Below are 25,049 nucleotides of genomic sequence, written 5' to 3'. Positions count from 1 at the left end.
GGTGAAAAAGAAAGTTATCCGGTAATTCAAAGTTCCAACGAGTCTGGCCATCTGGCCATTGTGGCAGAGAAGAAAGCCATCTGGTACCGGACATCCCTAACAAGCTTGGTCATCTGGCTGTTGCGGTGAAAAAGAAAGTTATCTGGTAATTCAAAGTGCCAACGAGTTTGGCCATAGGTCTCTGAGCGAATTCAATAAACAACCATATATAATATATATATATATATATATATATATATATGTGTATATATATATACATATATGCTGTATAGGGTAAAGTTTCTTCTTTAGGCTAGGCTTTCTCAACGCCAAACTCGCTACAGGTCAAAACCCACAGCGTCAGTGTTTATACAGTTACTGTTATACAATAGAAACATTAAATTAGTTTCAAATACAAAGCCGTACGCTTTGCCCAGCCTCGGAACCAAGACAGTGGTGTATGTTAGACTTTTAACTAATATAATTTTATACTCATTCATATACATACATATATATATGTGTGTGTGTGTAAAAAGGTCGCTTTGTGAATGTGAACATGGAAGTAGTGCGTGTTCAAAAAAGTTTTTATCAATTTTTTTCGAAAATGCAGGAGAGTAATTAAGTGTAATTTTTGAAAACTGCTAATCAGTATGATTTCAACATAAGGATAACAGGCAAAATCAGACGGCAAGATAATTTCAGAGGATACTCACGTAGCGTCATGTATAATTCAGCTTCGTGCCGTTTTTTCGCATGAAACGTGCCAGCCTACCAGGCAGAAAACAATCAAGCACATAAAGATATATATAGGCGTCTAAATAGTAATGACAATTCAGCTACGATTCGGTTTAATAGGTCGTGGAAGGTGTACATACCTTCTCGACATTCAACAGGCGTTTATTCAGGTCATATTTTACCTTGATTTGTTGTACATATTAAAATTGGATCGATTTTTAATAATAGAAGCGCCTTTCTTTCATAATTTTTAAGAAAATCGATGCTAACAAACACAATCACCGAAGTCAAGGGTTTTTTTAGTCGTTATTTGGAATGAATGCTCTTCTACCCGGACAAAAATCTGCCATCTTCCAGATTTTTAAATACTTGTTTAGGTTTGTACTAAGCTAATAAATTTTCATTAAACATCAAACAAAAAATTAACAAACGTAATATTTTGCATTTTCCTAATACCGTTGTGTTTAACTATTCAATGACTTCAGAGATCTATACAATTCAAGGCAATGGTAAATGGTTACGTACGTCTAGACCTTAAAACAGTTTTAATACAGATATTTATATCTGATAGATAATAAAACAGATATTTAATTTCGGACCGACTTATTTTGAAGCCATAACATTGAAAATAATTTATAGTTACGAGGTTTCCAGCATTTATGTCATCATATTTATGATAGTGTATTTCACTATACTATATATATTTCATATATATAGTACGTGGTGTTACTTGTCGGTAATTCTCTGTGTGGCATATATAAACTTTATGAAAAAGATATAAATGTTAAGGAACATTCGTCGAGTGTTTTTACCATGTCAGTTAATGTGACTTCTGCCTTACACTAGGTGGTTACTAACGCATCCGGCGGACTTTGAAATTGAGTAACTTTCGAACCACTGCCGCTAGTAGATAAAGTTTATCTGGTAAATAGCTTAGCCTTCTAGAAACATGTGAGGGAAAGCTGATGATTCAGTGACTCTTAAGAGTGATTAGTGTGGAAGGAAAAATATCTTTTGATCTCAAAAATTAACACTCAGTGGTCAAGCACTTGTTCCAGGGACTTAGAACTTGAAGCTATACCCTAATATCAGCCTAAAACATGGCTTGTTATTTCTAATAAAGTGCATACTCATGGCCAAATATTGAACTATATTAGATATTATATTGTTATTGAAATATCTGTGTTGCTTATAACAAGTTCAATGATGTCATTTGTTCAACCTGAGCTAATTATCTTATCCGTGCTTCTTGCCAGCCTAAACACTTTACATAAAAATCTTACGGGGGCTTATGTTACGATCTTCGACAACTAGAGGGCGGATGCAGTTAAATATGAATTGCAAAGAATATCATCTATTGTTTGTTTTATTTCTTATAAATTGACATAATTTAGTCGAAAAGCTAGAAACTTCCGTTGCACCATATGGATCTCATTGTATACACGCCCACAGAAGCTGGGCTTAAATCAGCATAAATACACACAGCCAGCCCCCAATACCCCAAATTTTGTGGTTGTCAAGGGTATGCGTACGCGGTAGAGGAGAGTCGAAGTGTTTTCACGTTGCCATGGCTTCCCGGGCCCACCCTACTCGTTCCACTCCCCGAACATATAAACAGCAAAATTGCAGCTGGTTTTTCTGCGGGCTTCAACAACTGCCGGAGCCAATAATTGTTGAGTAGCTACATAAAAGCGTAACGCGATATGCCTAGTGACGTTCATTCTAAATCTATCGAATAATTACAGTTTAGCCTTCTAGTAGGTTGAATTGCAGTTTTGGTCGTCTGCAAAGGTACGAAACAACGAGTTCGGGCAGCGATGTTAGGTAGTTACTATTGCCGCATGCGAGACCCCATGACATTCAAAAAAAGAGCTAAAATTTTGTACAAGAGTCTGTGCAAGTAGCTTTAACACGGTGTACTAAATAGCTACAATGCGTGTTCCGTCCTTATATGAGTTGTACTGTCTGCTGTTGAAAAAAAATTATGGCTTAGTTCTATTTGTAGAGGGCCGTCGCAAAGTGTCTACACAGTTAGGCTAAATATCAAAAGCAAAATATAATCCTCGAGAGTAATGACATTTCGCTACTTCAAACTTCCTCACGCCTTCTATAGAATGCCGTGATTAAACGAGGGAAGAAAATGCATAGACAAATTGTAAAGTCATATAGTAATGATAGACAGTAAATTTCCATACATCGTTGTGTGCGTATTCAGTACATCTGTGCCTATAAATGGTCCGCGCTAATTTGGATCTATTTTTCTCCTATCTATCCTCTATTTATATCTGCTTGACGTCTTCCTTATGAGGCTGAAATACAGTTCAAATCTTTAATGATACATCATTTAAACGTCCCGTGTCTTGATCGCTAACTGATTGTACCCTATCTAAGCGGCCTGCCTGTATAGAATACGGTACAGAGTATTCTTAAAGACGGCTTTCAGTCTGCAATGCAGGTTCGAACACCAAAATATAAATCTAATACATAATCAATACTTTTTAAGACAATTTCTGCGCGCCTACAAAACGTGGCATGATATAGATGCAGCAATTGAATCAGATACCAAAGACATGACGTAGATGCGTACATTGGAATAGTTTAATTTATTTGAAATTCACTACTACTCGAAGTAAGATCCTCGTTTGTCTGGCAAAGTTGTCGGCCTTAAATATTTACGAACTTATTCTAACTTGATGATGGGGAAAATGCAATTTCTCTTGTTAATTCTGTATTGCAAAAAGATGGACTACGTAACAGATCACGCAATCGTGCGCTGGCTTCAAGTGGCATAACGGCAATTTTCATTGTTCGAATACTGGTACGTGATTAAGACTTTGTATCATTTTTTAAATCGATAACTATTAATTATCAAATATTAGTTATAATTTAAATAATAATTATTATTAATCAATATAAACGGTTTGCCTTATTCTGATATAATAAACTGTAGTTTCGTTTGGCCCATTCAATTACTCTCATCTAAATAGTTTCATTTCTACGTTTGGTGTTGCCGTAAAACACTGCTCCAGTTACCTTTTTCGAGCAGTATAGTATAATATGTATACATAATAATCTCATTATTTGTTTTTGCCGCTGTCGTTCAAGATTTTCAAATACACTTTTATTGACTATTTCAAAATAATTTGCTGCGTCCATAAAAAAACACGGAAAATTAACAATTTTCCGTGTTTTTTATGGACGTACCTCGACTAAACTATAATTAGCAGCTATTCGTTTGCCCTTTGAGGTTGCCTTCTTTGCTGAATAGTATCGCACTAATCCAATTGCCTGTGATATAGCCAACGCAGTTATATATTACGGCCACTGCTTTTGCATGTTATTACACCATTATTATTTCAAAATGTCTAACCATTTTAGAAGTGGCAATATCTCTTCATCCTAGAGAGGACAGTCTGTCCACGTTTGTGAACTACTTGACAATTGCTGCTAATTTGACTGACGTTTTTGCCGTTGTTGCCGATTGCCCATTTTATCATGATTACCGGTAAGCCAAACGTATAGAAGAAGAGATATCGACAGTAGAGAAATGGCAGACTGTGCTCACGCTCAAATAAGGCCAATTGTAATCATATAAATAAGCAACCAGTTCAAATGGTTTATACAATAAATAATCAAGATATTGTCTTGTTTTATATAAAGAGAAACCGTTCCCATAGGAATTAGGACCTCAACAAAAAATATGCGTTAAAGAGATTAAAATAGATTTAAAAAAAAAAAAAAAGAATAACTAATATCAGAAACCATACGCTAACGCAGGCATCATTTCTGTCACCTTAAATTGTTCTAAAAATATTTTTCCGGAAATTCTACGCTTGTAACACATGGTAGGGTTTTCAACATGACGCTTTTTTCAGTGGCTAAACTTCTAAAAATATTTTGACCTACGAGAGCCCTATTGTCGAAAATGTATGTTGCCCGAGATCTGTGCTAACGGTGCCAGAGTTCATGCGAATATCTGTTAGCCTCGAGGGTTGATACGTCAGTACAGAGAGTCTTACGAAAGATAATGGGCCTATTCGATTTCGATCTACTTCAGAGAATCATTTTGCAATAAACGTTAACATAGATTTAGCGCTGTATACACGTTTAGGCGTTTTAGAAAATACGTCGTTAGAGAGTTACGTTTGGATTCCACGTTATTTCGGCTTGTTTATTATTACGGGACAGTTACTCCGGAGCTTGATAAGTCTGGGAGAGAAGTAGCTAAAGATGGTCCGAGTGGCGGTCCTGGGATGTGGCGTCTTGGGTTCGAAAATCGTTGGTGACCTCGCCTATCATGGACATGAGGTTCGAGCTTACGATAGCAATCCGGAAGCATTAGATAAGCTGCTCTTGAGGCTTTCCGAAGACACCAAAATTCTCCGTAAGGATGGCCTATTAAATCAGTCAAATCTCGTCGGCAATGTGCTTTGCATTTCTCGCCTAGAAGAGGCGGTCCGCGAGGCAGATTTCGTGTTCGAAGCAGTCGTCGAAGACCTTGCGTCAAAAAGCGAACTGGTCGCACAGGTACTATCAACATACCAATCACTTAGTAACCATTAATGAAAACATTTGGCATAATTTTCTTTATGTCTCAAGCAAATAGAATATGGTAGATTGCGAAAGCAATTTGTTACGCAACCTGCTGAAGTGATGAGAGCTAGAAGAGACAGCATGACGTATTTTGTGGCTGTTGACAATTCCTTTTAGGTATCTCACCTTTGTCCCACGACCGCAATCATTGGTTCAAGTTCCATGCACCTCAAGATTGATTCCATCTTCGAACGAGCTGCAGGTAAGGATTCGAAATTGCCTAACAGCCGTACCTAGGATCAAACGTTTAAGTATATCTTTATGCTATGCGGGCAAATAAATATCTGATGCTTATTTATTATTAACTCTCTTTCTTGTCTCGTTTAGTAACTTATAGTATTTTTTTTGTATATTCTGTAGTAATAATTCAGTAATAAGTAATTCATATTCTATAATATTACGAGAAGTTCCTAACTATGCCCATCGCCAAAATGTTATTCTTGAAATTAAAGGGAGTAAGGACATGGATCAGGAACGATTTCAATTTGTTAGGTAGGCCAAACTTTAGCGCGACACCTTTTCCAAAACAAACAGATCCAGATGTTAGGTTTAGGCTTAAAATATATTTGCCCACAATATATATGCCGCTAGATGTTGAATGGTGGACAAGCTCCATATTTGATAAAAACAGTTTTTCTTGAGCTGAGACGGTCCGTGATAATTGATTGATTTATGCAAAATACCGAGTGCTTCGATAAATCGAAATCCCGGCTACCGGCATCGTTTATCTTTGTTTCAGGCAAAGATCGTTGTTTGGGGGTACGTTTCCTTTTTCCCGTATTTACAGTATCTGAGGTTGAGCTTCAAATGGCCGAAGACACATCACCTGAGTCTCTGACCTCGGTACGTGAATTTCTCGAGCGCATGGGCAAAACTGCATTTCTGAGAGCAGGCAACCTTCCGCTAGTGCTGAGTGAGGCTCAACGTGAATATCGCTGGGTCACTCGCGTACACATTTTTCAACAGACAGCCTGCCGAAGGCCTCCACTCCTTGTTCCAGACCTAACCCATCATGAGAGTCTCGAGCGGGTACTCAACTCAGAACTCATGGATGGTCTAACACAATCCCGAGAGAAAGATTGTGTCGTATGTATGGATGAGGAGCGCAACTGCGTGTTGCACCCATGTCATCATCTTTGCTTGTGTGCCACGTGTGGCAAAATGCTGTTCAAACGACAAGACGCATGTCCTATTTGCAGGAAAAAGATATCATCCATCTTTCGAGTATTTTATGCTTGATGTCATTAAGTACATAGTGTTCCGTTCAGATGTACTTGATACCATGCGACTGTATAAATCACCAACTGATTGTTAAAATAGATGGACTGATTATATGTTTAATGAACGTAATTGCTATGAAAAAACGGCAATCGAGAAGCTTTAACCAGATATCTTTATATCGTTCGTGTTATGTTGCTGGGATAACAGACTACAGAGTCGACGTTAATTTTTCCTATTACTGAACGCATATTCATAATACAAAATTGTATTACTTCCTATTTGAACAGCCAGAATCATATAAGATGGGCACAGGTAACGTATCTGAGTACAGAGCACGTTGGTTAAATCATTAGAATATGGTTACCATGTTCGGCCATAGTCTCTCATCAGCCCATGCTATCGTCGAAGACGTAGCACTATACACCAGAAGAGCTTCTGTATGTAACTATGTCAACACGAAAAATACGAATTTAACATGAATGTAATTATATTTAGCGTCATTGTTGAATTTTCTCAGTTGAATGTTTGAGACACAAGTTATAATGGGCGACGTACATTGCAGTATATATAACCGATCACTCGTAAGCTCTTACAGCTACCGACCCCTAAAGGAGTGAATAAGTAAATAAATGTATTTTCTAATTGATGTACAAATATTTCAATTTATTTGTTAAACGCGACCGTACGTGGTTTCCATGACGATCGTTCCATCGCTGTCCTCTGCTATTTTAATCAAAAACCTTGGTTTGCGTGTCTATAGTCTTCAGTTGTTGTTGACCAATTGGTATACGTATTGAAATACTATTAACACAGCGGTTTCCATTTCTTCTCCATGAATATTCTATCTAATTCGGCCAGATCGCCAATCATTATCCATCTTATTTATGTTAGAAATATAACAAAAAGCGCTAAACATTATAAGGTTAAAAAAATCACACTTAAAAAATATATTGTTTTAGTTTTCCGATCTTAGCGATAGCTCGTTGTACCCTTTAAATAGAAGTTTTTTTTTCATTCGGAATTTGTATGGATTCTAATGGCATTGCCTAAAACAGAAGCCTACGTTAATTGAACAAAAGCTCTCTTTCCGTTAATGGATATTGTCGGATTGTGTATTGTATTACTCATTTAAAAATATTTATCGTACATTCAGCTATGGCGCAGAATGTATACATGGTTTTGTCTGCTCTCACTTCTATAATTACCCAGCCATGACCATTAATCATATCTCATTATGTATCTACCCATCTTGTTAGTGATAGACCTCGACATTAAGTTACGTAAGTGCGATACAACTTATTCATCTTTATCTAGCTCTATCTACCATCAGCAATTTGACAGTTACGTGTAGAGTATCGTGTGACTTCATGGACCGCTTCATTTTTCTTTTTAATGAAGAAACATCGGTTTTAAAACTGGACATTATCAAAAATACACCAGTTTGTATGTGACTCAATTTGGGCGACTGAATTTCTGACGATTACAATTAAAAAATGGGGCTATTTAAAACAACTATGTGTTTATTTTATATTCTATCAAGCTTTTATTGAGCTATAAAAAAGCAAAATGACCAGCATATTTATTTAGCATCACAAAGCTACAGTTTGAAAAAGGAAGGAAGATTGTGTTATGTGAAAGTCATAGTGGACTTAGTTATGTATGGTCACTGTATTGAACATTGCATATGGGGCTGGATTATGGCCCCATATGTTGTTCTCATACGGCTTATGCAACCCAATCTTGTGGAGTTATACATGTCAACCACTAAGGTGTACCTAATCGGTATTTTCCCGAAAGCTAATGAATTTTCACCACAGTGGCTTTTCATTGCTTAAATTTTTGGACGATTGCTTATGATGGTTTATTTTATCGAACAGAGCCGGGATTTTTCTATACACACGAGAGATTTCATAACAATCTGATACCAGCTCGAGTTTTTCGATAAGATTAAGTTAGTCTATGTATAGAGCGTTCTGCGATTTTTCCCATATAAAGGAACGAGCGTGTATTAGTCTTTATGTTAAAAATAAAATGGACACTGCAGACGCTTCAGAATGCCTACGAAAGTTAGATCCTAAGTAAATTTCTTGCTTAATAAAAGAGGATGTGCTTGAAGCGCTTTGAAGACGAACAGAAACCCCCCAAAATCGACCTTATCCCTAGAAGCCCTGTGCCCGAGGTGCTCCTCACGGTTTCCTTCAATCGGTGGGCGGCGGCCTGTAATGACCTCATGCCGTCCAGCTTCATGGTCACCAAGGGATAGAGTAAAGAAGCTTTAAGAAGACTGTGTAAGTCTGTCCATCCGCAAGAGACCAGAACCATAGCACGACAAGTCCTGGGTTTCTTGCAATGCACCGGCTTGCACTTCATCACTGATACAGCAACCATGTTGATGTTGCAAACAAAAAACTAGATGTATGTGTTGCCTCGTGCTCCTGTAATTACCCGACCTAATCTTCTATGGATTTTTCTTCTTCTAAAACTAACAAAAAGTCTAAAAAGGAAGCGTTTTGGCACGACAGAAGAAATCAATGAGAAATTACTAACCGAACGGAGGATTATTCCGCCCATAGAAGTTATAAAAATGTTTTATGAACTGGAAAAAACAGCGATACAAATATGTTACATTCGGCGAGGATCCTTTTGAAGGATACGAATTGGTATGATTAGACATGTGTTACTCTACTTTTAGATTAGAGATGTATTACTCTGGAGTAAAAAAAATCAACTATTTTTAACAAAAAAGGTTATGTATAATCCCATCTTCTCCTACAACTGGCAACGAGGTTTTCTTAACTAATGTGACCTTTTTCTCTGCTATCCGTGTCAATCTTACTCTTTCCAAGTTTACCTGGATTTTTCGTTGAATAAACAGATAACAATCTGAAAGTCTTTCCAGCACTACCTGGTAAACCTAGGATATAAATGCCTTGGGGCTATTGCCATAAGAAATACTCGAAACCATCGTTCCAAACAAAGAAAGAATTAGACCGCGGGCGTCCGAAAGAATAAGCTCAAGCACCCTAAATATATACTTAGACATTAAGTGGATTCGTTTTTGACTGAATTTGGTTGCTGAAAAATTGTTCTGGAATGTGTTAATTAACTGTTGAGTTAATAAAAGGACCCTTTAGTTCTACTTCGGAAGGCTTTTGCTAAAATAGACAGCGATGCATCAAAATTTACCGTTAGCCCAAAATCGTCTTTTTTTTGTCCTACTGGCCTTTTATAATGCGATTCCAGTCTGGCTTAGTACTGCTTGAACGTACTACTGATTTCGGTACAAGTGCCCATTATTGGCACACATTTAGAGAAGTTATATCATTTTCTAAAAATACTCCGCACGTGATCTAACCAAATTGAATCACGTTTATTGTTAGAAAATCGGTAACCTACTCACCTATTTCCTGCCGCCTGAGGCTTTGCCTGCTATATGCTGGTGTTTTTATTACAATGGCTCGGTAGTGTAGCTATTGCGTCATTCTGTGATGTCAACGTGGTGCGGTGTATCACACGTCCACGTACGACCGTAAAATGCTGGTTAAGGTTTCTGTGCTTAGTACGTAGCCCCAGAGGCTTTTCCACTTGGCACAAACGTTCCTTAGAAAGAGCTGAAGACTTGTAAACGTTATGCAAAAAGTTGCAGCCGACTCAAATCATAGACCCAATAAAACTAAATATAATAGTAGCAATAAAATAAATAAAAGGGCAAGCACTTTAGCCCGATAGTTAAGTGACAAATTTGATTCACTAAAATGAAGTTGTGGTCAAGATACTGGAATCTATTCACATCTATTTATATTATATTATCTATAACAGAAAAGTAACGAGAAAGGACCTACTTTTATTGCTAGCCTGCGTGAACTTATGTCGTGTCGTATGTACATCGTCTGCAGGCGTACGATTAGCGTTAACAATCAATTGGTAATTGAATTAGGGTTGCCGGAGATAAGAGTAACGAAGGGCTTGGAAAAAGTAAAATTATTAAAGATGACTTGAGCGGCTATATTGGGATGTAGTGTCTTCGAATTCAAAAACTATCATGATTATGAAGTGTGAATTTACCAAAACGGTTCCAACAAACTTGATAAGCTTCTTCTAAAACTTGCTGAAAACGTCAGCGCTTTCCGAGAAATGGGTCCACTAAACGAGGAAGATATTTGTACAATGTATATTGCGCCTGACAAAAGCTGTTCGTGAAGCTCATGTTATGTTTGAAGCGATTATCCAAGACTTTTTTTTATCGAAAAAAATCTCATTAAACAGGTGCATTTTTATATATTGTGCATAATTGGGCCATGAAACCAAGAATATTTAATTTATAATAATATTGGGATACTATTTTATATGTTTCCTCTAGTGCTTTGATATTTACTTTAAGTGTTCAATTGTTGTCCAACACGGCTGTTATCGGCTGGAGCTCTGTACACTTGAAGATTGATTGCGTTTCCGCAGTGCAAATAGGGTTTACTCTTTTAAAGGATTTCATACACTTCCGTTATTCCATTCTCTCTATACGTGAGGATGCGACTGGCTGTGTGTTTAGAAATTTGCTATACTGCATATTTACCTATGCTTTCTTTAGTCATGCTATAGTGTAACCTATGCTGTAAGTCTTCTTTCAATTGCTACATGTTACACAATCTGTTCACAAATCAGAACCGCTCGTTGGCAATACGCTTCGTGTTTTTTATGTTCGAGACTGAGCTGCAAAAGATCAAATACATGTACAATAGCTATCTGCCAGTACTTCTTTCGATCAGGAAGCTCGCCGCAACGGGACTACCCTTGAGTTTTACGCACCTGTACTTTCTTTTACCGAACGCCTTTGCTCTTTGTTAGGAATGGTACATATCGAAACAGCGTCGGCGTAACGCTTAGTCTTGAGAAATGAACGATGATCGACGACAATTCCGAGGAAGGGACTGTGTCATTTTGTACGTACGAATGACACACTTGTGTTTTTTACCGTCGCATCGTATCAGTAATGTAATGGTTCGTTGTTTAAATATATCATTTAAAGAAAAAATTAAACAAACGAGAAAAACCGAAAAGAAAACTGTTTAAATCGTCTACAATTAGGTCCTAACCACACGGCACAAACAATATGGTTTTGTTAATATTTATTGAATATAAACTGACATGAAAGCACGGCTGGCATCATTCATATCTGCCAATCAGCTTAGGTCATTTGGATTAGAGTTACTGGTGCTCACAATTATCGTTTAACTACAGTGTGAATGATGACGCTTCTGTGAGGGGTGGCGACAGCGGCATCGCTGAATAGGTTTCCATATAAATTAACAAATATAGAATACATCATGAAAGAAGAAAAACAATTAATATCACATACTATAGGTTTCGCCGCCTGCTGGCTACTTATTGTATGCAGGAGAAAATTAAAAAAACAAAAAAAAAAAAAGTTAAAACATAAACCTCAAAAATACTCCGTTATGATTAAATGAAAAGACCAACGTTGGTCACCGCCGAAAACGAAGGCTGATTTACAAAATTGGACGTCGCTTAAAATTAGTCTCAAATCAAATTGAAAACAATTGATGCTTTGTAATAATGAACGTTCATCCTGATGAAACAGAGTGATTCAAAGATGAATGTCAATAAAATATCCAATAAAAGGACAACGATTCTGTGACGAACACTATGCCGGGTCAAATAGGTTCATGCAATAATATACGCTAACTACCCATATCACATTCTTATTTTGATCTCAAGTGACCTTTTGCTAAACACTGAGAGCAGCCTAAAAAGCTATTGAACTGTAGCGTGAATGTAAGAACTTAAAAGTCAGACATAAGCATGTTTGTAAAATTTAAAAAACGGAGCTTTAAATTATTTCATCCGAAACCTTCATTTAGGCCTATAGGCTTGTGCGTATTGTAAAACCAATAGTGACAAACGTAGATTCTTGAAACTCTTGTTGAGCCTGAAATAGTAAGGCCTAATAAAGGCTCCGTTAGGAACTGAACTGACTAGTATAGGTTAGTAATTCTACGGAAAAACCAGCTCTTCTAATACAGTCTTGTAATTATTGATTAAATTTTGCACCGAATTTGTTTGCTGTTTCTGGAAAAACCTCTTTAGACCGTGCGTTCGGCCTAGTCCAGAAGAGAAGATGTGTAAATGCTTTCGGAGCATTTATATATCCCAATTAAACCCTTGAGACTAGTAAATATTTGTTCCATGGGCATCGGTCATATATTAATTTAGAACGACAACCTTACGATGATGCAATGTCGCACTTATCACTTAGTTTCGTAATGGCTGTAGTTATTCTCGTCTTCGCAATTTTTATCACTGGCTCTATTTCTTTTTTTGACAGTAACCACAATCAAAGACCTGCTTTAAGACTTGCAAAAAAAATATGGACTAAAAAAAATTAGGACAACGACGTTAGCCCCTACTTCAACCTTTACTGCCGCTCCTAAACCAGTGAATGAATAGGGAACTACTATAAAGTCACGTATTGGGCCTCGTACATTGGTAAATTAATATAGAAATCAATTGTAAAACCTTATTTGCTTGTTGGTGCTTTCGTAACGTATCCACATACTAAAACAATTACGACTAAACTATTGAATGACTCCTTAAGAAAATTAGGAACGAGACACAGTACCTTAAGCTAACAAAAAATACCACCCATGTGAATATATCAAGCTAACGCCTGTTGCGTGCTAACAAACCCACCGCTTAGAATTTGCCTCATCATAAAAAATGAATTATCAAATTATTATTTATTATTAAGAAAGTATAGAATAGATTATTTGTTTCTGTCTTTTTTTTTTTTTTTCTCTAGAAATAGTTTGCTCTGAAGCAGCTGATCTTTCGGAATAGACTTTTTTTTTCTAGAAAACAACAAAGCATGGTTCTGTGGTAAGACCTTATTGGAATTGAACATGTGGAAACTGTCGAGTACCTATCCTTTGAGCGGACGCTTGTAACGCTTGCCATCGAAAGAGTCCCGTACATCCTCTATAATTCAATGAATGACCGTCTAGCGTTCACGAATGTTTCTGCACAGCTCGATAGACAAACAAGTCACAAAGTAGGAAAACTGTAGTGTTTGTTGTTCTGCATCAACAAGAGAGTAAACGATAGTGCCGCTGTTGTTAGCGGGCAGGGAGAAAGCTGGCTATCCAAATTCTAGCGATTTCTCTTAACGATCGTAAAACTGTATGCCATATTTCTTTTATGCTATGTAAGCTTCTAATCGAAACTCGCAATCAGCTAAAGCCTATTGTTACCTTAATTAGGTATTTAGAATAATGTACAACTGGAAACATTTCAAGACCGATCTGTCTCATTAGTGAAGCAACCGTGTAATACTTAATAAGGTATAAACTAGGTTATAAAAATAATCTAATTATTTATTAAACATATGGGCCACTTTGTTTATGAAATTCAATGTGACGAAGTACACGATGAAGACCATGAAAAATCCAAATTTATCGTTCCCCTGCACCGTCGAAACGGCATCATATTTAGTTCAGTGTACAAAGGAATATTAGCATCTTGTCAAGCGGTTAAAGACACTTACAATTATGTAGGCTTAGCTGCCCTTCAGAAAATGTCTCCTTTCTAACATAATGTTGTCCAGCTGGAAAGACTAAATCCATCCTGATGGTCCAAGACTTCCCTGTTTGTGCAGCCTCCATATTTTTTTTTAACAAGCTCATTCTTGCGGTCATAATTCAACACTACCTTAAACGAGCAGATGTATTTTCTGGGACTGAAACATTTTTTTTCCGTCCAGAATCAGTGTCCATTCTGCTGTGTTGAGTAAAGCATTAAATTGGCATCACTCATCAACATCACGGAATTTTAGCTTTGATAAAATTCATTCACTTCCAGTACTGATGTTTCTCAAGTGCTGGATTATAAGGGACGACGATTTCGTCTAGCTAGATTTGCTATTGACAATTGAACAGCACACGCGTTGCCTCTGAGGGCCGCTCGTGTGGAGTAAGCAGCGAGACGATAGAGACGTCTTTCGCTTGAAACTTAATAACTAATTTAAGTTAATAGCTGTATCACAGCTAAGCTGTACAGATTCAGTGTTTAGAACAAACACATCAGGCCCGATAACGTGAGGCCTTGCTTCGATTTTGTGCGATAATAATTATCATCGTCGTCGTCTTCGACGCCCGTCCTGTAACAGCTGATGACAACGATCGCAAAACTAACAGCTCCGGGTCCAAATCCGAAACATTTTCCCCAATCGATTTAGTTAGCTATTAGATAAAAACTCCCATAACACCTTCGCTGCTGCTGCCAGTGCGACCACGAACGATCCTACAATAGTCAGCATAACAACTTCGTCAGGGTAACATTCACTTGTATTGCATACAACGTTTATGTGTTTGTATGATTCAATGCAATTTTATCACATTTATCTTTCAAGTTGATCCTATAATTTTACTCGATTGCCACTGTCTATCTAAAACGAAAATAAAAATACCAAGCTGCTGATAGCGACAATTGTAAAGATTTATTTTTTTTTATGTGCACCTATCAAGTACATAGTTTTTTTTCAAATGTAAATAGTTCGACGTTTGATACGACGGGTGAATTTTAGAACCGTTTTATAGACTGACCATTTAGAAGATAGTAAGCGATAGATATTTGACTTTTTTCGAGAAAATATTTGTTTTATAATGCATCGAATATTGTACTTAGTTAAATGGTGTCAAGGAGCAATTTGGCTATTTTTATTGACCAGTCAAACTAACAAAACACCAACAAAATCAGCATCTGAGTGTCGTAGCATGACTTTTTTTTTCATTTGAAAAATATATTTTTGCATGAACTAATAATTGATAGTATATGATCCTCGGCCTTATCTTCTCATGATCGAGCAGGCAGCTTGTAGCGAAAATAATGGCTATTATAACACATTCTGAGGAAACTATTTTCAGCCATCATCTATAAGCACAAATAGTCAGCTACCGGAAATTACATAAGCTTACTACGAACTATTACATTCTTGTAGATGCTTAGACATAACGCCTTAATGGGCAATACGTATGTAAAAATCCTTTAAAAACTATGAGATGAGCTTTGCATGAAAACTATTATCCTGTAGTATTATGTTTGTACAAGGCTATCGGAAAGCTAACGGCTACCTATCACTGAGAACCGTGAATTTTGATTTTTTTTGGCAAAATGAAGCCAGCTTAGCGAACACGAAGCTTTCATTTTGGGAATCAAGTAGAACTCGAACAAATAAATATAGCCTTCATCAATCACATACTCCCTCACGTATTTAGGTTATTAACTAGACAGGCAGTAAACCTCAGAAGACCAAGTCAAAAATAGTTATCTGGAGTCAGTTAAAAAAAATTCGTGCGCCCCACTGAAGAGATCCGCTCTTGCGAAGCAGCGCCAGACATCAGATTTTAGGCGATCAAAAGAAAAGCAGTACTGCCCAGACGGGACACCTCCTCCGAGGGAACAACCCTGCTACAGCCTTATATAACGATGAATCAAGCAAAGCCAACTCTTATGAAACTTGTGAATATCATCGCGACCTAGTACGACTGAAAGCAACCTTAGACCTACCGAACACTTCGTACCCTCGCCGGTTTGAAAAAAGAAGCCGTAATTTGCTATGTTTACCGCTGCCATATTGTCGAGCTTTCGCTTACCACCACTAGAAAACGCAGCCTGACAGGCACGCAAAGCAATTGTGATTGTGCGAACACCCAAAAGCGACAGTGACAACTACGATTGCACCTTAAAGTTAAATATTTAATGATATGTGAAACAAAGCTAGAAATATAGGCTACCGGAGTTAAAATGTGGGGCAATCTAAATAGAAACGTACAGTATTGGGCGTACTGGCCCTGAGTATGGGTTTGCAATTTTCAAAAATCAGTTGCTGAACGCTTTGCAATATATATATATAGTATCCTATTGCAGTATCGTAATATGTGACAGGCGCCTTTCGTCTAATAAAGCATTGGCCCTAAGCACATACTGCGATAGAACATAATAACTAGGCTTGTAATCTATAGCTATATTTATGGCAATTGCTAACGACAATGTCTGCTATCTGATTTTAAATAATTATTTGTAAATCAATGTCATATTACTATGACTGGTCGTGCTCGTCTGATAGATTTGGCTTTGAGTTTATAATAAATGGGAAACGTCTGAACCCTTATACAGTATTTACATATATAATGTTTAGAAAAAGGTCGTGTGGAACGTTTCAGCGAAATTTGCCGAAGCAAAAATCACGGGACTGACAAGTTTGTTTGACAACAAGCTACCGTTATATTACTACGAATGTAAACGCAACAGGAGTACAATACGAGAAGAATTACAGATCCTTACCATATATATACCTCTACATACACATGTCTAGGAATGCAGTTCTAATAAACATCTATATCAGAGTTTTTGTCAGTTAGGCTCTGGGTAAAAATCATTACCAGAAAGTTGTTTCAATTAGGAAGGTAGATTAGTACACAAGAAATACTAGTCAATGAATGTTTCACTCACTCAAAGAAGATGGTCTGCCTTGTAACAAATAATTTTAATCAAAAATTTAGGTTGCTGACAGCCCTAATGTGCAGATTTTACGGTACCTATAGGTGGTATTAAACCTCTTGGATAATGAAATAGTCGAAACACATAACTCCTATAGTTCTTACCAGAACGTAGCATGAACAGCTTGAGAAGATATTCTTAAAAACAGATAATTCGTATACAGTATACTATGATTAAAACTATTAGTTGTCGCTCATCACTGATGGCCTTGGACAGATCCTCCAGTGGTCTCAGGCTACAACAAAAAGCTCAGTTTAAAGGAAGCCGATTGGCTGTGACCGTTAGATTCTATGAAAGCAACATTCATTCTGTTGATGAACCCACTGCTCGGTAGTGCGTTATAAATTCTGTTGACAAATCTATAATTAGTATGTGCTATACGCAGGCAGGTAAACAACTGTGAGATCCCGAAAATTCTACGCGTCACTTACGAGGACTTAAACGATGCTCGTTATCAATCCATGCTGTGCCAGCGATAGCCTGCCCAGAGTATAGAAATACAATAGATCATCTGATCGAAATCATTTCCGTTTGCCATTTGCTAAAGGGTCATAATCAATCATAGATAATTCTGTTAAGTTCAACTTCAAGGTAAGGCTTGAAAACGATTTGCTTTTGGAATACGCAGTTAATGCTCCGGCAACATCGCACAAATATCAAAAAGAATAAAAGTATCATTATTTTATTCAAGACTTCACAGCAGCTGCTAAAATTACTCACGTAAACATTAAACTGGAAAGTAGATGTTAGTTATTCTACTGTGCACAATCACTATTTTTGTACAATATGTATTTTTTTTTCCTTCTTTTACATCGGACTTACTTATGACGTCTTTCTTAGCTGGCCTGACTTTCAATTGCTTTAAGAACGCAGCAGCTTCGAAAAAAAATTGGCCTAACAATCGAGATGTATGCAACCTTGTTGAGATGAATGGGCAGAAGCTAAATATGTTCCTTTTGAATTTAAGAAAATTTGTCTAACTGTATTTTTAGAAACTAACAGGCTGCTTCAAGGTAAATATTCTATTACAGAAACGAAATTCTAGCTAAAATATTATTTTAGCTGGCAAGTGCGTACAATTAGATTTGATATGAAAAATAAATGCAAGAGATACTTTACTCTATATACTTATAGTCCACAATAAGATGCTTCATTTAGGATTATTATATACGGTCTAGAAACTGTTAAATTGTCTAGCTTAATGAACAGTTGAGCTCTCTTAAAGGCTCATCCATTCGCCCATTGCCCTGAAACAGTCTCTAATTCATATTAACGAATAGATACCATTTGTCATCAACGGTGATAATTCTGTCCAATGCAGTGTTAAAGCAAAGTTTAGGGAGTTCGTGAGATAGCCAGTTTTTATGTCTTGGTGTAAAGCAAAAGTGGCTAATGGCCATCGTGTATCAACAGCCCATGTTTACGGCCACATCCTAAGTTGTCTGTCGGCTGTCGTATTTCAAAAAAAAAGCGCTCTCAAACGGTCGTCGTCAAACTCAGAGTCAATTAGAGCGGGGGTGCCCTGTATGCCCCGGATAATATTCTTAAATTTAGCAAATCACTCTCGAGAAGCGATAACGTCGTTATCATACACAACGCAGATATACGAGACTATTTGGCTTCTACGAAATGCATAGCACAGAAAATGTCTCTCCCCTGCAAAATTCATTTTTGAAGAGTTCTTTTTTCACACTGCAATGCCACTACAGTTCGCTGGTAATGCGTAAAGAGTACTTTTAACACAGAACTAGGTAACAAATGAGACGGAAATGGAAAAGAAGTTTTTTCAGCGCGGTAATCTTCTTTCCATTTTAATTTCAAGCCAAAATACCCTATAGATGAGCCCGATTGTCCTATCAATGTTGACTGAGTTGCTTGATATGTTGATGAAGTATCGACACGTTTCAAAGCTGGTACATCCGTTCTGAAAATGCTTGCAGGAAGGCCAAGTGTATTTTAGCTACATTCATCATTAGCTAATTCATTCTCAAGGTCAAAGCTGCCTTTGCCAATCTGTCAAATGGGAGTGAACTGGTCGGCAAAACGAGCGGCCTGCATTTTATAGAGAGTGAATAGAAATGGGCTTAGACCTGAACCTTGCTGAACCTTTACTGTTACTGAATACTCATTTGAAACAGCATTACAATATACCGTTCAGAGGCGCTGGTCAAATAAGACCTGTACTAAACAACAGGAAAAAGTTAGAGTCGGAAATTATTTTCAAAAAAAAAAACACGTTTCCCCTAAAACGATATCCTAAAAAAGACATTGCCAAGTGCCTCTGTGACCTCAATCAAAGCTACAAGAACAACGTTTCCTCCATCGTAGGAACGGGTAAGATAGTTATAAATACTATAGCTAGCAAGGTCGCGGGTCTGTGAAAAAATTTGCGTTGGAAAAGTGGGATTCAAGTTAACATATGCCACATTTGGCAAAGAGTTTCGACTCAAAATAGGCAATGATTTTCTTTGTACTTTTACATCTTGAAATAAAGAAATAACTAAGGAAACTTCAAACAATGTTAAATACAGATGCCAGCGAATTCTGAAAAACGTTCGATAGGACAACAAAAAGGGAGTCAGTGATGCCACGTTTTATAAAGATGCTAAAGATTACACCTACCTCTTTAACAGTTGGTGAGGAATTGAAAGCAAAAGAGACTTCTGGTAGGAGCGTGAAGGTATGTGATAAAGATAGGTGGCCTATACACGTTTCAGATTCTTCTTTCGTTATTCCATCAATTACACAAGAGTGGCATGACAGGTGATCGGGAGATTCTTCATTTGACATTAGTAAAATTATCGTGTCGTCAAGAACGATAATAATTATATTTTGTGAGACGGTTATAAGATCAAGCAATCTAGTTCGTACGTTAACAGTTATTAGAATAAGCTCTAAAAACAACACGATCTGTCGATGGCTGCTTTAAGCGATACTTTATACATACACCAGGCAACAAAAAATACTCAGCTGATTGAGCTTCAAAAGTTTCGTAGACATATAAAAATACACCGCCACCATTGCTCGTTGAACGAGTTATTGCAAAGCGTTAAAATTATACAACTGTAAAAGCGGAAATACCACAATTCTATAGAGGGTTCCAAAATGCAAGTAGCATCAATAATACACTGCATTTCATGCCTTCGTCACCCTGTTCATGACCGTTGCTTTATCACCCATAAATGAAGCAGGACACCGTCGCTGCCTGTTCTAAATAACGGCATTGCCGCCCAAACGACACAGCGACAGTGCCGACCTACCGGAGTGTAAAACTCCTGAACCAACCAGACGGCTTCAGCTAAGCAGCACGCAAACGTTAGTAACGGCACGAGAGACCGCTGTTTTCCGTACCACTTAAGTGGCATCTATGCTCCCACAAGCGAAGCGTGCTTAGTGAAGCAGGGGTAGGATGGTAGATGGTAGATTGTGGGTTCCAACATCAAAATAACAGAGGCGTGGGTTTGGTCGTTTGCCAGCGTCATCCCGAGCTGCGGACACATAAGAAAGCAATCAAATCATTTTACGCTCAGTGGATTTATTATACCCAGATATTCGTCCATCTTTTACGATTTGATTTTGTTCGATTTGTATAATTTTATTGTCGAATAATTGCAGATTCGGCGCGAACGTTAATTTTTCTCTTTTTTTTTTGTTTTTTTTTTCGTTAGAGAGAAATACTTTAGGTGAAAATGCATTATTATATTATAGATAACTAGGCTTTACAGTTGTATTGGCATTTCTGGCGTGTGGAAATTACACGAAGTGGAATCAAAACGCATTTTGCACATGTTAGGGAAACGGATTTGGGCGCCTTGAGAAGCAAGAGATGTCGGCACCGCTGTTTATTCGTATAGATCATCACCACGATCGTTGAAGATCGTTAAGTAATTCCTAAATACACCTGACACTAGGAACATACACGTAACTGACTATCAGTGATTTGATCCCATAATTGTAAAATAAGAGAGACACTAACAATCGCTTGTTGCGATATTTTTTCTCTGTATCAGTATTTGTATTCCCCAAGCTAGTCTATATTTAACCGCAGAATGTATATATGTATACACGTTTCCAACATTAAAACTGAACTCAAGGTCATTTTTGGGGAAGATCGGTACGTTACGGGACGGGAGTCAGAAAAAACATCTTAGTTACACGTCAGAACTTGAACTGGTCTAAAAATTACACAGTAAATGAATAGAGATAACAGTACGCCTCAACTTGAAGTCCTTAATGTGCAAAGAGTAACATAGGTAAAAGGTAGGCCTACTTTGGCAGCAAAGATGTGTAGGGCGGTAATTCTTCGTGTGCTAAAAAAAATGCATATAATTGTTATCATTAAAACGTGTTTATCATTATCGAACAATGCAGGCGTCACAGCATTAGGTATGTTTATATTTTCGTTTCGTAGAACACAATTTGTATTTCATTGAAATATATTTTGGTGCGTATGTAATAACGCTACCTATTCTAGGATGAATTAATATTTCCATAAGACGTATCACCTGTTAATGTTTCTGTACCGTTCCGTATTAGCCATAAGATTCTTTCGATTCCTTTGCTCAAATCGATTAGGTTATAGGTAGATTCTGTTTGATCCTATAAAACATACATATACATAGGAACGTAAAAATAGATAAGAGGTAAGTATTAATCTATTTTATAACCTTTTTCCTCAATTGACACAAGTTATCGACTTTTAGTAAAAGCAACCAGTGTTGCAAATGTAGTGAGCGTATCAACCATAAATTTTGCGCGCAGGTTTCAAGTTGATTACATGTATGTATCTACCTGTAGCACACCATGGCGGCAGCCGTTTTTTTTTGTATTTGTAAAAATTTTCTATGTATTATGGCAGGAAGACCCTTCTACTCCTTCAATAAATAAACATTTAAAAAAAATTGTCGTTTTCCGTTTCATGACCCACTTCATTCTAATGACCCTTAGCAGCATACCTTCCGCTAGATGCTTGCTTGCAAATACCGAATTTAACGATTAAGCGTTTGCATGTACCAATAAGATACCTATGCGATAGGCAGGGTAGATATGGAGATTCCTCGCTGATGTTGGGCCTCTTTGGCTACAGATGCTTAAATTGTGCCTTCTATGCTTCAGAACCGTAGGTCCATGGCAGTGCTCTTCATAAGTCTGACTCGTTTCAGAAATGCGATACAAAGCTTATTTGAGACAAACTGAATAGCCAAGTACACCTAATAAATTATGCGCAGAGCATTCGATGGTGAATGCAGACGAATCGCGTACATATTGCATGTAATAACAGCAAGATAATTTCTTTTCCTAACGAATGTATATAGGTAGAAGACCTACGGTTTCAACTTTGTGTTAACGCCGTGCTGATCAGCTCAGACCAGTGGCTTCCTAATGTTAGTTTGTTGTTTTTAAGTGACATTTCAAAATATTCTAAGCGATACTTTGTTTGACCACGACTTGCCAGATACAATAAACTAACAGTATTGCTGGCCTACATGTTAACCTTATCTGGCTGTTTCGTAGAAATTCGATTTAAGATGAGTTCTGCTCCATCTACTCCATCTTGAAGAGGAACACCGGTTGCTCGAAAAGTATTCCTTGCCATTAATTGTATAAACAAATGCTTTTTCGCTTTAGATGCAAAGTTCGTTTTGCATCTAAAGCTGGATCATTACTAATATCAGTGTCAGTACCGCTATTGCTGAACAACAATTAGTTTTCGTATATCGCGACACGTCAGTGTATTCCATAGGATAATTAATATGCCAGCTTTTTGTCTAGCTGATAAAACTAAAGGCCACAGCGTAAACGTATGAGCTCGTACCTATCAGACGATTGCCGAGCTTCAACGTCAAGTTCGATGGAAATTAAACTTAAATTATTGCATAACGCATTTCCCCAAAGCGGGATGATATAGTTTAGTTACAACACGAACGGGTATAGAAAATACCTTAAATTTGCTAGTATTCAAGTTGAATCTACTTATCATATGGCTGCTATGAAAAATGCACGAACGCCGTCATACAGCTCAACGTCGTAGCAAAGTTTACTGATCGGTCTACAATTCACTCAGCGGACAATTAGTGGCACTATACCACTGTTGATGCAACAAAACCATATTTTATTATAACAATAAAGTATATAGCATAATTGTAGAAGCAAAGATATACCGACAAGTCTAATGTAATTTATAATGATTTCGAATAAAATCGGGAATCTCCCCTTGAACTTTCGCAATTTTTCCTGCTGGGCTTTGCCAAATCACGCAATCTATACTACTTACTTAGGTAAGAACCAAGACTAGAGGGACACCTATGCAAACTCTACAGTAACAGACGTGCATAATTCCTTTCAGTTTGTAGAGGCATTCTGTAAAAGCGAGTGATAATAGGCACGAAGCAGGTTTTCTTAGGGAAAATTCGACTTCAGAGCGGAACTTCAATACATCTTTCACCATACCATGTGATACAAATGTTACAAAACAACTACCATAGCATCTTAAAAGTATTCAATTCCTAACAATCGTCCTTCGTCTCTTGACTACACGTTTGTCAAAACCTTAGAAAGCTTAATTATAAATCAAAAAGTTCACATGACACAATTATTCATATACAGTTTGTTATATACAAACAGCGACACAGTTATAAATAAATGCACAATCGCTACGTATATGAACCAAGTCTTTAACTAAATTCAGTCAGACTCGAAATAATAAGGCAGAGTTTGAAGGTAGGTATTCAGCGCCATCTTTCTTCTTCTTACACAACATAATTTAAACTAGAACTTGAAAAGCAACTGCCGATGTGCAAACGTAGCATGGAATTAATGCGATGTGGTAGGTAAAAATGGGCCCAAGTTTAGTCCGGTACTACGAAGCTCGGTGCCGATCTTCACCATGTTCGAGCAAGGTAAACCGCAAAAAGAAGTACTCTAAAGGAAGTCTGCTGATTGCAAAGCTCTGACCTGAGTTAGAACACTTCGACGGTCCAAATCTTCAAAATGAGAAGCACTGAATGATCGCAAACTATTTTTTTTAAGCATCTGCACAGATCGTCTATTCTACTAAAAAATATTATATAAAGGAGATGTCTGATTGATGTAAAAAAGTTACCTTAACAGTAGCTTGCACAGGAGAAATACAAGCCGTGCTACTTAGCTTCCACTCTTAGCAAGATCTATGCAAATTGTACCCAGATTTTTGTGAGCAAAAAGATTCGTAAGCAACTTTACAAATCTTTATCAAAAAAAACCACCAGGTCTATTTTGTCTAAAATGGTTATAATTTATCATGTTCTGATTTTATAATCTACGGTTCCGATATGCATTTGAAAATATTCAACTTTAATTTACTTACTTGGATATTTTTTTGTAAAAAAAGTAAGTATCACACTATGAACTAGAAAATCGACACGGTACAATCGGCACTCAAAGCTCAAATATTTAACTTCGACCACGGCACGCTGCACGCCTTCTATGTGCACATCCTGTACATCCGTCATATAATAACCTCTATTATGCGCACACTGCACCCATCATGTCTACGTTTGTATGCAGAGCCGAACGGAAAGACGTACAAGAAAAATGAAAAAAAAAAAAAACAATACATTTTTAGTTGTTTGATCAATATTGGGTATAGTTTAACAACGAATGCAGCACAAGTATAGCGCCGCATTGTTCTATGAGTATGAGATATCGTATTCGTACTCGGTAACGTATTTTAAATGTATGCAATGAATGTATAAAGGTTTGTTTAGCTGCGTTTTTCCACCAGCACACAGAGTACAGTTATTAAAATGGCATTTGCTTTCGTCCATAATGACGTAGTAAACAGAAGCATAGTTCGGATTAGCGCCACATCATTGTTGTTTGTCGTACTATAATCGTTGCGCGCTCGTATTGATCGCCATAGTGCGATATCTGTGTGACTTAAAAATCTTATCATAGTTTCACGTCCTTCTACG

The 25,049-nt window shown here is 37.2% G+C and overlaps 1 protein-coding gene and 1 long non-coding RNA gene across 2 annotated transcripts in view; one reads left to right on the top strand and one right to left on the bottom strand.

Moving 5' to 3' along the window:
* The first annotated feature begins 181 nt into the window (after positions 1-181).
* LOC111259612 (uncharacterized) lies at positions 182-7,182 on the top strand. Its single transcript, XM_022831773.2, has 5 exons — positions 182-2,505; positions 3,456-3,532; positions 4,903-5,241; positions 5,425-5,509; positions 6,047-7,182. The coding sequence occupies exons 3-5, from the start codon at positions 4,945-4,947 to the stop codon at positions 6,544-6,546; spliced, it is 882 nt and encodes a 293-aa protein (XP_022687508.1). The 5' UTR covers positions 182-2,505; positions 3,456-3,532; positions 4,903-4,944; the 3' UTR covers positions 6,547-7,182.
* A 12,828-nt stretch (positions 7,183-20,010) lies between these two features.
* LOC111259614 (uncharacterized) overlaps positions 20,011-25,049 on the bottom strand; it is a 7,136-nt gene continuing 2,097 nt past the window's right edge. The window contains exons 3-5 of the long non-coding RNA XR_002679726.2: positions 24,443-24,626; positions 21,603-21,696; positions 20,011-20,585 (exon numbers count right to left, since the gene is read on the bottom strand). This is a non-coding gene — a long non-coding RNA (uncharacterized LOC111259614). The remainder of the gene's footprint in view (positions 20,586-21,602; positions 21,697-24,442; positions 24,627-25,049) is intronic.

The sequence above is a fragment of the Varroa jacobsoni genome, unplaced genomic scaffold, assembly GCF_002532875.2.
Source record: "Varroa jacobsoni isolate VJ856 unplaced genomic scaffold, vjacob_1.0 scaffold_351, whole genome shotgun sequence".
Classification (NCBI taxonomy): Eukaryota; Metazoa; Arthropoda; class Arachnida; order Mesostigmata; family Varroidae; genus Varroa; species Varroa jacobsoni.
Note: the sequence above shows the minus strand (reverse complement) of the source record. Positions and strands in the feature narration are given on the sequence as shown.

Excerpts from the sequence above, each read along its gene's own strand:
- LOC111259612 (XM_022831773.2), top strand. The coding sequence starts at position 4,945 with ATGGTCCGAGTGGCGGTCCTGGGATGTGGCGTCTTGGGTTCGAAAATC. Across the intron at positions 5,242-5,424 it reads AAAGCGAACTGGTCGCACAG|GTATCTCACCTTTGTCCCAC; the intron begins GTACTATCAACA and ends AATTCCTTTTAG. Across the intron at positions 5,510-6,046 it reads CATCTTCGAACGAGCTGCAG|GCAAAGATCGTTGTTTGGGG; the intron begins GTAAGGATTCGA and ends TCTTTGTTTCAG.